This window comes from Diplotaxodon limnothrissa, linkage group LG16, assembly GCF_057381915.1.
Source record: "Diplotaxodon limnothrissa isolate DT_005_m linkage group LG16, D_limnothrissa_male_GT1.1, whole genome shotgun sequence".
Taxonomy (NCBI): Eukaryota; Metazoa; Chordata; class Actinopteri; order Cichliformes; family Cichlidae; genus Diplotaxodon; species Diplotaxodon limnothrissa.
In genome coordinates, this window is record NC_140611.1 from 29,072,786 (window position 1) to 29,085,121 (window position 12,336).

Here is a 12,336-nt window from a genome sequence, read left to right on the forward strand (position 1 = left end):
CTACATGCTCCTATAAATACTCAGATAAAGATTAGCTGCCACATTGTGTGACAGTAAATACTGGAATGGCTGGTAATGAGTTTTTTGTTTTGCTTTTGAAGTATCAGTATCAGCCTCACAACTTGTGCATCCTTGATGATTGTGCTGTACTTCTTGTCATTTTGTCAGCTTTTGCTCATCACTGCTGTGTCAGTTGATACATATTACCTGTAAAATGTAGATTTAAAAGAAAACCCTCTTGATAAGAATGATAATAAAACTCTTGTTTTAAAGGGAAGACTTAATATATAAAGTTTAAATACAGTTAAATGTATACAAAGAAATATGTACAAAAGCCTGTTTATTCTTTTTATATTCTAAAACTGGGTTACAACAGTGTGGGTTTAATTCCCCCTGCCGAACTGATTGAAACACCCCTTCTGTTATTTGACCCCCACCCCCAAACCCACTTTCTTTTCCTGCATATCCTTTAATCGTTCAAAGGAATTATCATTTTTCGTCATTAGACGGTCCATTTTTCCGACACCCCTGTTACTGGATTGTAGCCTGTAAGTGTCACATTCATGATATAATAAAATATAAACTGTGGCAGTCACTCATCCAGATTAACCTTTAGAAAGCTCGGTCATGACACTGCTGTTACACCCAGACAGTGGGACGAGAGATTACCCAGTGGTGCGTGAAGTCAATTTATGCATTTCAGTTTTCTCCAACTGAGAAACAATGACACTGTGCACTCATAAGGTAGCAACTTGTCAATCAAAATATGTACTTTTTTGTTAAATTTCACTCTAACTGGCACCTTAAATAACCAAATAAACATCACGCTGTGCTGAACACTTGAAACTAGTGATGCATGTGGTTGCAAGTGGATGCTTGAGGTTTATGGCTTTTGCTGGGTAAATAATGTCTAAAACTTACAGACCGGTTAGTGAACCCCTGGAAGCCACATGGAAGTCACTAAGGCAAAATGGCAAAAACCTCCAAACTGATTTTTTTGAGGTATAGCATGTTGCTCCAGTTGTATTTTGAATAGAAGTGATGGACTTGTCTACAAACATTTAACAGCTACTCTCCAGTAGTAAAACTGTGGAAAGGGCAACACAAACCAGAAATGCAAACAGTTTGCCCTCAAAATCATCGATTCGTTGTACTGCTGCTTGGCTGGAAGTTAGCAGGTATAGTTTGTCCAGATAACAATAAAGTACTAACAGTGGCCGTGGCAATCACTAGGAGGTTTTTAGTGCAACACTTTAGTTTAGTTGAAGAACCAGCAACGGCAGACGTCTCTCAAGCAATCTGCAGATGATGTCATGTAAGAAACCCCAATACAGTCCGATCTCTTTTTTTTAAACCAGAATCGCCCCCTGCTGGCCACTACAAAGAACTTCAAGGCTACATCCACCTTTTATTTACAGTCAGTGGTTCACACAGTATAATAATTAGAAGTTTGTGTATATTTTAGCTATTTGAGCTTTTTTTTTTTTTAAATGATATTGTTTGTCAGTGTTATGACTGTTCTAATCTATTTATGTGATCTGTTGACAGTTTGAAGGCAGGAAGTACTGTGAGCATGACTTCCAGATGCTGTTTGCACCTTGCTGCCACCAGTGTGGTGAGTACAGGGAATTAATTAAATCCATCTTTTTTTACCTGCTACATTTGTTTCAAAGGGAGGATGTGGACTTTGTTTCTCTTGACATAATTAATGTCTGCGTAACGTTTGCATTATCATGAACACACCTATTTAAACGTATTTTTTTTTCTCCCAGGTGAGTTCATTATTGGCCGTGTGATCAAGGCAATGAACAACAGTTGGCATCCAGACTGTTTCTGCTGTGATATCTGCCAGGCTGTGCTCGCAGATGTTGGATTTGTTAAGAATGCTGGAAGGTCAGTCATCTACATCAACTCACCACAGTTTCGGTTGGGATTCTTTTTAAATGATGTCTTTTAACAGCTATAGAAAGCTACAGTTTTTTTTTTTTTCTGTAATGCTTTTTATCAGGTACTTTATATTAGAGATGGACCGATCCGATATTACGTATCGGTATCGGTCCGATACTGACCTAAATTACTGGATCGGATATCGGAGAAAAATAAAAAATGTAATCCAATCCATTAAATATCATGAAAGCACCTCACAAAACTTGCAACACCCGTAACTCACCTCAGAACGTTAGCACGTCGGAGCAGTATGCATCATGTGATAGAGCGGCTGTGGCATGCAGGACCTGTTGGTGGTCTGGATAGCATTTGGAGCTTCGCTAGCAACCCGGCATTTCATCTCCGACAAAGTTATCCCCGAGAGAAGTAAAGCAAGTGTGTAAGTCCATCTCTGAATGTTTGTAAAGCATTCCTGCGTTAAGCTTAACAAGCGACTGCCTCTTCTTGATGCTACTTCAATCATGAAACTGCTTAATGATCAGCTGATCGGCTTTTCTGTCACGAGTCCGTCTCTCTTGTTTGTTTTTGGCCCACTTTGCACCAGAAAGAGGAAAAGAGTGGATAAACAACAGCAGCACGTTTAAGCTTGATCAGCTGTTGTTAGAATTTATTTATTATTACTTTCTACTCGAGGATCTTTTTCTACGTAGCTGACGGCTGGTAACTGTGCAGGGGCGGATCTAGCAAAGTTTAGCCAGGGGGGCCGATAGGGCATTAACAGGGAAAAGGGGGCACAAAGACATACTTTTCTTTCTTATTCTCATTTAAAATGTCTAGCTTTTAATAAATAATTATCTGACACCCAAAGTTTTAATTTGATGTAAAATGAATAGAAGTCAATTACTGTATATAGTGACTATTAAGTCTAATATATATACCCTAGTAAGCTATAGTACTTTTTCCTTTGGGGAGGTACCATCTGTGCAGTCTGCAATTTTGTTGAAGAAAGATGTTGAATCTATTTAATATTTCTTGAAAAATAATTGATTTCTGTGCATTTTTTTTCACACTGCATCAAATTAAGGTTGATTACGTTGATTAAGCATCATGAGGTGGAGCGTGAGGGGTGGTTCCCTATTTTTTATTTATTTATTTTTGTTGTTGCTGGGAGTTGGAACCCTATTAGTTAGGTTGCTTAATATTTACGCTAAGTACTTACTTAAGTTTATTAGATTGATCAGTATTGCTGAACTATGAAATGTTTTTTTTTTGCATACAGGTATAACAGAATAGCTTTAGTGTAGTTGTTGTTTTAAACTTGAGTATGAACTTATACAAAATGCAGCAAGATATTTAAAAAAAAAACAGTTTTGTTGATTAAAAAACACTATATCAGATTCAAATCGGTATCGGCAGATATCCAAATTTATGATATCGGTATCGGTATCGGACATAAAAAAGTGGTATCGTGCCATCTCTACTTTATATAGAGCCTGTCTTACTCTCCCCTGACTTTTATATTGTCTTGGCTCAGCTCTGAAATCTTACACCAAAGCTCATAGATGTAAAACAGCCCTGAATTTTTCCCAACACCTTCCGACAGCGCTGAATGTGAAAACCAAAATATCTGGCACAGCTGGAACATATTAAACAGTTTTAACTTTGCTAGCCTCGTAATAAATAGTCAATCTATTGTCCAACCAAAATAAATGTGTGGTGGTTTTCACACCAATGAGCAAGCATCATTTGTTCTGCGTCTTGCAAGCTCTGCACAGGCAGCACCTTTGTTTAAGCCAAAATATTTCAAGTAGTTAAAAGTTCTACATATGAGGAAGTCCCAACCTAATTTTCACTGTTAGCCTCAGTTAATGTATAAAAACATGTCATGGACACATCTAACTCCTGTGAGAAGGATTTATGGAGGATACTTGTATCTGTTTGATTCACTTGAATCACAGAAGACAAAACCAGATGTGGAAAGATCTACAAAACTCATAATTAGGTGATAAAGCATCTAAACAAGTATTCTGTCTTTCTATATTTCTCTCCCCCTTGCTGTCCCACCAGGCATCTGTGCCGCCCATGTCACAACAGAGAGAAAGCTCGGGGCCTCGGCAAGTACATCTGCCAGAAGTGCCACGCCATTATTGAGGAGCAGCCTCTGCTTTTCAAGAACGACCCCTACCACCCTGATCACTTCAACTGCAACAACTGCGGGTAAACAGAGACTTTCTATTAAAAAGAAAATCACCGTCAAACATGTTTGAAACAATTGTTAAACAAGGAGCATTTTCAGAAAGGCGTATTATTGCTCTCTGCTGGACAGGTTGTGTTATTGCAGCTGTGTGAAGCTATCTGATCATATTCACATATGCACTATTGTGTTGTGTACGTAAATGACAGCTAAATAAATCTCTTCAATTACAGTAAAATGTACTGGGATTGTTTATTGTGGGTTTTTTACCTTTTCAGTAAGGAGCTGACAGCTGATGCAAGGGAGCTGAAGGGGGAGCTCTACTGTCTACCCTGCCACGACAAGATGGGTGTCCCGATCTGTGGAGCCTGTAGGAGACCCATTGAAGGCCGTGTGGTTAATGCAATGGGCAAGCAGTGGCATGTGGAGGTGTGATAATAAAACAACCGAAAAGCATATGAAAACAGCTTTAGTTACATTAACTTGGCTCAATTTATTCACTGAAAATAGAGTCACCTTGAAGGAGGTAATATTTCAGTGTGTTCATTTATTTAGTATGATTCGTCAGATTGTATGTGGATCTATTTTAAATCTAAATGATGTATTCTTTGGTTATTTTCCTTTTCTGTATTTAGAACAAACACAGTAATTCTCAGCTGGATTTCATAGAGAAAAGAAAATGATTGCTTTCTATTATCTATATTTTATCCTAGTGAAAAATGTGCCATACTTTTATCCATATTTTTTACCTCCACAGTTACGTTTATTGGCTTTATTTTTCCTATTTACATCTCTATTCTTACATATTTCCTTGCATATTTTCCTGTCTTCCCTCCTCCACATGTAGCATCATGTGTGCACTGTGTGCGAGCGCCCGTTTCAGGGTCACCCGTTTTATGAGCGAGGCGGTCGTGCCTATTGTGAGAGACACTTTGATATGGTGAGGGGATTAAGCACCGGCCTTACGTTGGTTACCGCCCCGCCTCCCTGCCTGGCTACAGTCACCCGGCCTCCATACAAGGGGTTACACAAGTATAAAAGTTTTCTAATCAGTCTTTCAACTAAAAAGTGGATATCTTGGCAAACTTTTTTCTTGGGGCCTAATCATACTTCCACCTTAATTTCAAACGAGGTGCTTTTCCTGACTTAACATTTAAGGGTATCTAGAGAGCTTTATTGTCCTGTGACATCTAGAGCTCTGTCTGAGAGTTTATATGTGCTACCAGAAAAAGATAGTGGCTGTATATATAGTATTTATTTTGTAAATGAATGTTAGCATTTAAAAAGTGGATCGTAAAACTATTCACCAAAATCAGCTATTTAAAAAATCCATGCCCTCACATTAATCAAAAATATGTTATATCTCGTAGCTGAGATATGATTTTTATTCATTACCATCATAAAAATGTTATATTTTCCCAATATCCTCTAGAGGTCAGTATTCTGACTTCTCAACTCTCTGTATGGATGCAGTAACAAAACCTTTGAAACAACTGATCTATTTATGTTCTGATAATATCTAAGCCGGACTGTGCTGCTACCTTTAACACAGTCTGAGTGTGGGGTACTGTACTGACTGATGGCTGTGCTAACCATGTGTGCCTGGCTTGGGTTTGCTTGCAGCATTTTGTGTGTGCTAAGTGTGAGAAACCTTTCCTGGGACACCGTCACTACGAACGCAAGGGCCTGGCCTACTGCGAAACGCACTACAACCAGGTAACACACACTGGTACTCGAAATATTAATGTGGAACACCAAAATAGAAATTGAAACATGCTGTTATGTTTAGCCTGTTGTGAAACTCGCATTTCTCTGTCTTAGTTTATGGTATGCATGACTCCGTCAGTATCAGTAACAGAGTTTACATTAGCAGTGAACTGGAACTGTGTGTTCGTCCACAGCTGCTGAAGTATAAAATAAAGATGAAAACGTGAAAATTTGCAGTCGAACATCGAAATGGACAATTTTTTTCTTTCATATGCTTACTGGACACTTTATTGGGTACACCTGATCAACAAATTGGTGTAGCTGACATGAAAGCATCGCCCCATCTTGCCCTGTACTAACAGCTCAGGCTCCTGGTGTCATTTGAGAATCATTAAAACACCTACTTCAGTATTGTTCCTGACCATGCCCATCACTTTATGACCACAGTGTACCCATCTACTGATGGCAGCTTCCAGTAGGATAACAGACCATGTCGCAAAGTTCAGATCATCTCAAACAGGTTTCTTCAACATGACGAGTTCACTGTGCTCAAATAGCCTTCAGTCACCAGAGCTAAATCCAATAGAGCACCTTTGGGACATGGTGGAAGATCATGGATGTGCAGCTGACAAATCTGCAGCATTTGTGTAATACTATCATGTCGATATGCACCAAAATCTTTGAGGAATTATTACAGCACTTTGTTGAATTTTTGCCATGAAGAATTAAGGCAGTTAAGTTTCCAAAAGGAGGTTCAACCAGGTACTAACAAAGGTGTACCTAATAAAGTGACCATAAGTGTATGTAAGCATTATGGATCTGTTCCAGATATACACGTATTAGTTTTTGTCCAGTGAGTCTAAACCACTTGCACAGGTAGATATGTGTAACATTGAAAGAGATATTTCTCTTGTCCCAATGCAATTAGCATGATCATGATCATAGATCTATAATATTATATCAAAATGCTTACATTTTTTGGTGGACTTTATCTCTTTATCATCTAAATCATTATTGACTAAAATCTCAATGAGATAAACGCATGTAGAAGCGAGCCGAGCAAAAAGCTCAGGTTTCTCAGTTTCTGATGTTTTTTTTTTCTACTAATGAGCTCGGCACAGACTTCCATGATCGTAAGGAGTTTGCTATTATAGGCACTGATTTGGTGGGGAGCAATCAGGAAAGCAGGCTTTCCGAAAATTAATCAGGAGATTTTTTTTTTTCTTCGTAAAGGAGCCTTAAAGCTAGTCTTTCTCATACATCTATATGAGACACGTTACATCAGTGTTCACTTCAGTGGATCTCAAAGATGATTGTCAATGTAACAACTCCACCTAGTGTTCGAAAGCTTTAATGGATCTTTTTTCTTTTTCACTCCAAATGCCTTGTAGCCTGCGCTTGTTTCTGTGCCTTCTGAGCACAGTACTGTGTGTCATGTGAGCCTCAATAAAAACTGATAAGATGTACCAGTGCATTGTTAACCTTTTGTTTCTCTCTCCTCATCACATGCAGCTGTTTGGAGATGTTTGCTACCACTGCAATCGTGTCATTGAAGGCGATGGTGAGGAAGTTAATTTTAATAAATATAATGTATAATGGCTGTTTACATCAGCATTGTTTTGTTTGTTTTTTACTTTTACTGCTTCTTTATTATATTGAATTTAACTTGATTTCTTCTCATGGTTTGCCTTGAGAATTATTTGTAGCCTGAACTTCACACCAACATTAGTTTAATTTAAACTATAAGTCTACAATCTGCCTCATGTGGCTGCTCCTTCTGCTTTTTTCCCAGTGGTGTCTGCTCTTAACAAGGCATGGTGTGTCAACTGTTTTGCCTGCTCTACTTGCAACACCAAGCTCACCCTGAAGTAAGTTTTGAAGACAATTCAAGCTGAATTATGAATCTCTGAAGGCTCTCTGTAGACTTTCACATGTGATATGTTTGACGGTTTCTCTGTGTAGTCTGTCACGTTTCTTTTCACTATCCTCCATATGAGACTGTTTGCTGCTGCTACCAAACTGTTTTTTCTTACCTTTCTCTTATGCTGTGTCTCTGATGGCTTATTTCTTCACCTCACCTTCCTTTCATCGTCCTCCTGTCTTGTCCCACTTTCCCCCTTCCCTCTCCTTCATTCCTTTCCCTTCATCTTCTCTCTCTGCCCCTCCTCATGTCTTCCTCCTCTTTCACATTTCCATCTCTGCTTCCTCCCTGCTCTATCAGGGATAAGTTTGTGGAGGTGGATCTGAAGCCGGTGTGCAAACACTGCTATGAGCGCCTCCCTGATGACATGAAACGTCGGCTGGCCAAGCGAGAACGTGACTCAAAAGAGAAGAAGAAGAAATTGATACCCATGTGTCTGTGATCCCTCTCTTTCTGCTCTCTCCTTACTTCAGCTGATTTTTCCTTTGGTCAGTTTTTGTCTTCCTTGCTATCTGTTTCAGTTTTTTTTCCTACTTTCCATGCCACTTTTAACCCTTAGATCACTGATACACTGAGTTCAGTTGGCTTCCAAGGCATGAAACAAAAATACGAGCAGAGAATTGTAGATGACTGAGTATATCTGAGTGACGTAAGACCGGGAACATTTCAGCAAAATGTTCTTTTCCTAGTCGGAAATGCTAGTAAGGATTTAAGCCGGTACTCTTGTAAACTCTGCTGTGCAAACAGGAAAATCAGATCAATCACAGGTTGAAGGGAAAGCTTTGTTTCATGGGTCTCCCAGTCTGTCTGATGTAAGGCGCAAAGCCGTAATCATTTCCGGCAGCTTTCTGGCATCAGCTGTTGAAATTCCGAGGTCCTAACAGTTATGACACGTGCGCCACTCCATACAGCGATTATCTACTTTGGGAGGGAAGGCTGTTCAGGGGCAGCTGGCGGAAATTGGTTAGGGAGCTGGCCAAGTTAGTAGAAGTGAACACAATCAGAAGGCACCCAAAGACCTTCGACATCTCTGTAAATATTTTCTTGTAACTCTGTGTCAGCACACACATTGATTTCTGTCAAGGAAAACACAGCCAAGATTCTGTTCATTCAGGAATTGTTATTCATCAAAAGGCATTAAGAATGCCCATGAATCCCAGCATTAAACAGACATAAATTAGGACTGCTTGAAAAACAATGATCAGAATGACTTCATTTAAAGTTGAGACTGCAATTATTAAAAGAGGGATGCGTGTTTCTGTCATCTTGATCATGTCTCAGCCTTGTAGGGTGTCAGTTTTTGTTATGAAGGGTGGGAAAAGATGAGGTCAAGTTGAAAGAAAGGCAGATGTGAAATGTAAATATTAGGTCAGAAGTCAAATGTGACATGATACTTTGAATGCAGAGTATAATGTGATTTTTAGAATCCCCGTATACCAGTATCAGTATCCAAATTTAAGTCTTAAGTTAAGACAGTTGTCTTCTTCTTGTGTATTGTCTTAAAGATAAAAATATGATTAATTGCAGCACCCTACCAGAAACACACATGGGGAGGTGTGCATCTTTGTCCAGGATTTGGGGTTTTGAAATAAAGGTCTGAAAAATAACATTCAAAATTCAGACGTTGCTACGTCCAATTTTTGCAGGAGTCAGAGTTTTAATGATGGAATTAAAATGTATTCAAAAAATTGGATTTTAAAAGTAATCTCTGAGACTTGTCAGAAACGGGCTTCTGAAGGAATGAGATCATTACAGTGATGCTACACAAATCATATGTTACAAAATAGCAAATAGGTCCTCTCACCTGGAGACAATATCCTCTACTGATCACTGACCAGTCTTCTGAAATACAGCTGTTTCTCTCTCTCTCCCACAGGAACAAGTTTGTGGAGTTTGACATGAAGCCGGTGTGTAAGAAGTGCTATGAGAAATTCCCCCTGGAGCTGAAGAAGAGACTGAAAAAGCTGTCTGAAACTGTTGCAAGGAAGTAAAAACACAGTGGAGCAGCTGGAGAGGGAAAGATAGACGAGACCGTGATGTGGCCGTGTACAAGCCCAGAATTAAAATAAAGAATTTGTGTGTTTTGCAACTGCTATGTTGCATTTAGGTTGGTTATAGCTAGAAAGCATTGCGCTTTCAATTTCATGTGCCTGCAGCCGGCAGCTCCGCAGTCACATTGTCGGTCTGACAGCTTTAACATTGTGCCTTGTACCATTTTTGCAGAATTGCTCCACTGTGTGTTTTACACATGCCTGCTAATTTCCTATATTTAAAAAAGTGACATGAGTTTTAAGAGTACATGGAAAGCTGGAGGTAATATGATGACTTAAAAGCTTTGCCACCACCTTTATTGAAAAATATTACTGCTTCATTATTATAACAATCAAGTAAGCCCAAAGAAAGAAAATGTCCTAAATGTGTAAATAACCTCAAATATTTCCAACTTGTATCATTTTATGTAATAGTAGTGTTTATTTCCATTAATCTTATGCATAATAAGTATTTTGTCTGCCTTTTTTTTTGTTGTTTTTTGGACCTACATTTTAATATACAGCATGCTACAGAGGTGGACTCGACCATCACCTGCAGTATGTTGGATTGCCTTGTTACTGTATGTGCTATGTATCTTTGTGTGGCATGATCTCTGTGCAAATTGGTATTTATTCAGCATTTTTTTTTAAGTTTGCGTTTACAATCTGAATTAATTCAATACAGCCAAAGTGCCGAGGGTGAAATTTTGATTTATTAAATACATGTGAGTGAATAACTGTTACCTGTCAGTGTTCTATAAAACAATCCCTCCCCCGCCTCGATGTGCTGTCAACAAATATTGATCATAACAAGCGTCTGAGCCACAGGATTTATTGAATGGTTACTGCAAACTCACTGTGTGTTACAACATGACGGCTTGTAGCATGTACAGAGACCGGATGTGGGATTGATGTTGAACGTTTCCTCTGTTGTTTGTAATCCAGGGAAAGTGCTCCTCTTAGGGAGGTGTACCGACTTCCTCGGGGCTCAGACCCACTTAGGAAAGAAAGCCAAACTGGTCTCATTCTTGCAGAATGCTTCACATGAGCTGCATTTTATCACAAAGCTTTGCTTAAAATACAAGCTCTATAGATAAACACATTCCACTATTTTATCATTATAAAGTGTATGTTACTGCTGTGCATTTCAGTGCAGATGGCACAACTTTCTCTATGTCATATAGAAGTAAAACTATCCGCTGGGCTGATTGTTGTGAGGCAGAATTTCGGCACCTCGAGCCACAAATAGTTCAGTGCATGGTTTTATTTGATACTTTACTACTCTGATGGACTGAGATGACTCTGTGCAAACAGATACTGCTCTGATACTGGATATCATCATTGCAATGTTTGCGAGCAGATTTATTCATGTTAACACACCAAAGTGCATGTTCTCAACTTGAAATTTGGAAAGTTGTTTATTATATTTAATGGCGTTCTGACACTTCATCAAAATAAACACATATGCCAATGCTACCGGTGTGTGTGTGTAGTGATTTATTTGGTTTACAGCTTCTTACCATTCTTGAAGTGTAATGTGAAACCAGCAGCAGGCTCAGGATTCACAAGTGTTGCGTAATGTTTAATGACACCCCAATTTTCACATACGGTATGTTGCATTCGGGTCCACGTTAAATGGGAACATGCTTGATTTTTATGTTTATCAAGTATATTAGCATCTCCACATTCTCATATACACACACATATGAAATGACTCAGAGGACTACTAATGGACATTATGCACATGTGTGCAACACTAAACAGCCATTAGCATCTGCAGGATAGTCAATATGACAATCATAATCTGAAACAGCATCCATCTAACTTCAGAAGTTATTAAGAGCACAAATCAATAGAGTTCAAGACAAAATTGTTGGCCATATCCAGATGTTAGCTAACTCTCAGTCACATTCAGCTAACAGAAAATAATTAGAAATACAACTGCAACATGTTTGACTATTAAAATACCAGTTCAAAACATAAACTGATAGAATAAATATTTATTACTAGAATTATGCTGTAAGTTTATACAATGACAATCATGCAGAGTATAAAACTTTTGGGAATAAAGTTAAAGATAAAAAAAATACAGGAAGATTAATCAGTGTACAATATCAACTAAAGAAAGGCAACATCCAAGATGATACATACTTACAGACAAAAGAACATCAGTTTTATTAATACATATCTTCAGAGTACACCAGCTGGAGTATTTTCATTTATATTCTACCTCCTTTTGCCTTCAGCACTGCCCTAATTCTCTGTGGCATGAATTCAATAAAGTTCTGGAAACATTTCTGTGAGATTTTGGTTCATGTTGAAATGATGGTTTACATTTTCAATAAATAAGAGATTACTGGTTTGATCGCAGGAGAAAACAAAAAATCTACCAAATCAAATATGTAGAATTACCTGCTGTGGTGGCCTTTTTACAAGCTGCTGAGTAGTACTGGCATGATAGCATCACGCAGATCCTGCAGATTTGTTCTCCTGTTCCAACACATCCCAAACGCGCTCTATTAGATTGAGATCTGGTGACTGTGGACGCCATTTGAGTGCAGTGAATTCACTGTCATGTTTGAGAAGGAGACAAGGAG

At 38.6% G+C, this 12,336-nt stretch overlaps 1 protein-coding gene across 4 annotated transcripts in view; it reads left to right on the forward strand.

The window, feature by feature from the left end:
• LOC146616392 (LIM and senescent cell antigen-like-containing domain protein 1) overlaps positions 1–11,202 on the forward strand; it is a 35,278-nt gene extending 24,076 nt beyond the window's left edge. For 2 of the 4 annotated variants that reach the window (XM_085374159.1, XM_085374156.1), the window contains exons 3-11: positions 1,549–1,615; positions 1,773–1,893; positions 3,955–4,104; positions 4,360–4,510; positions 5,705–5,797; positions 7,301–7,349; positions 7,581–7,656; positions 8,010–8,197; positions 9,586–9,647. In XM_085374159.1, coding sequence (XP_085230285.1) covers positions 1,549–1,615; positions 1,773–1,893; positions 3,955–4,104; positions 4,360–4,510; positions 5,705–5,797; positions 7,301–7,349; positions 7,581–7,656; positions 8,010–8,151 — 849 coding nt within the window. In that variant the 3' untranslated portion in view covers positions 8,152–8,197; positions 9,586–9,647. Of the gene's footprint in view, positions 1–1,548; positions 1,616–1,772; positions 1,894–3,954; positions 4,105–4,359; positions 4,511–4,928; positions 5,022–5,704; positions 5,798–7,300; positions 7,350–7,580; positions 7,657–8,009; positions 8,198–9,585 lie in introns of all 4 variants that reach the window. The other 2 variants (XM_085374157.1, XM_085374158.1) reach the window with 2 other exon arrangements.
• The last annotated feature ends 1,134 nt before the right edge of the window (positions 11,203–12,336 follow it).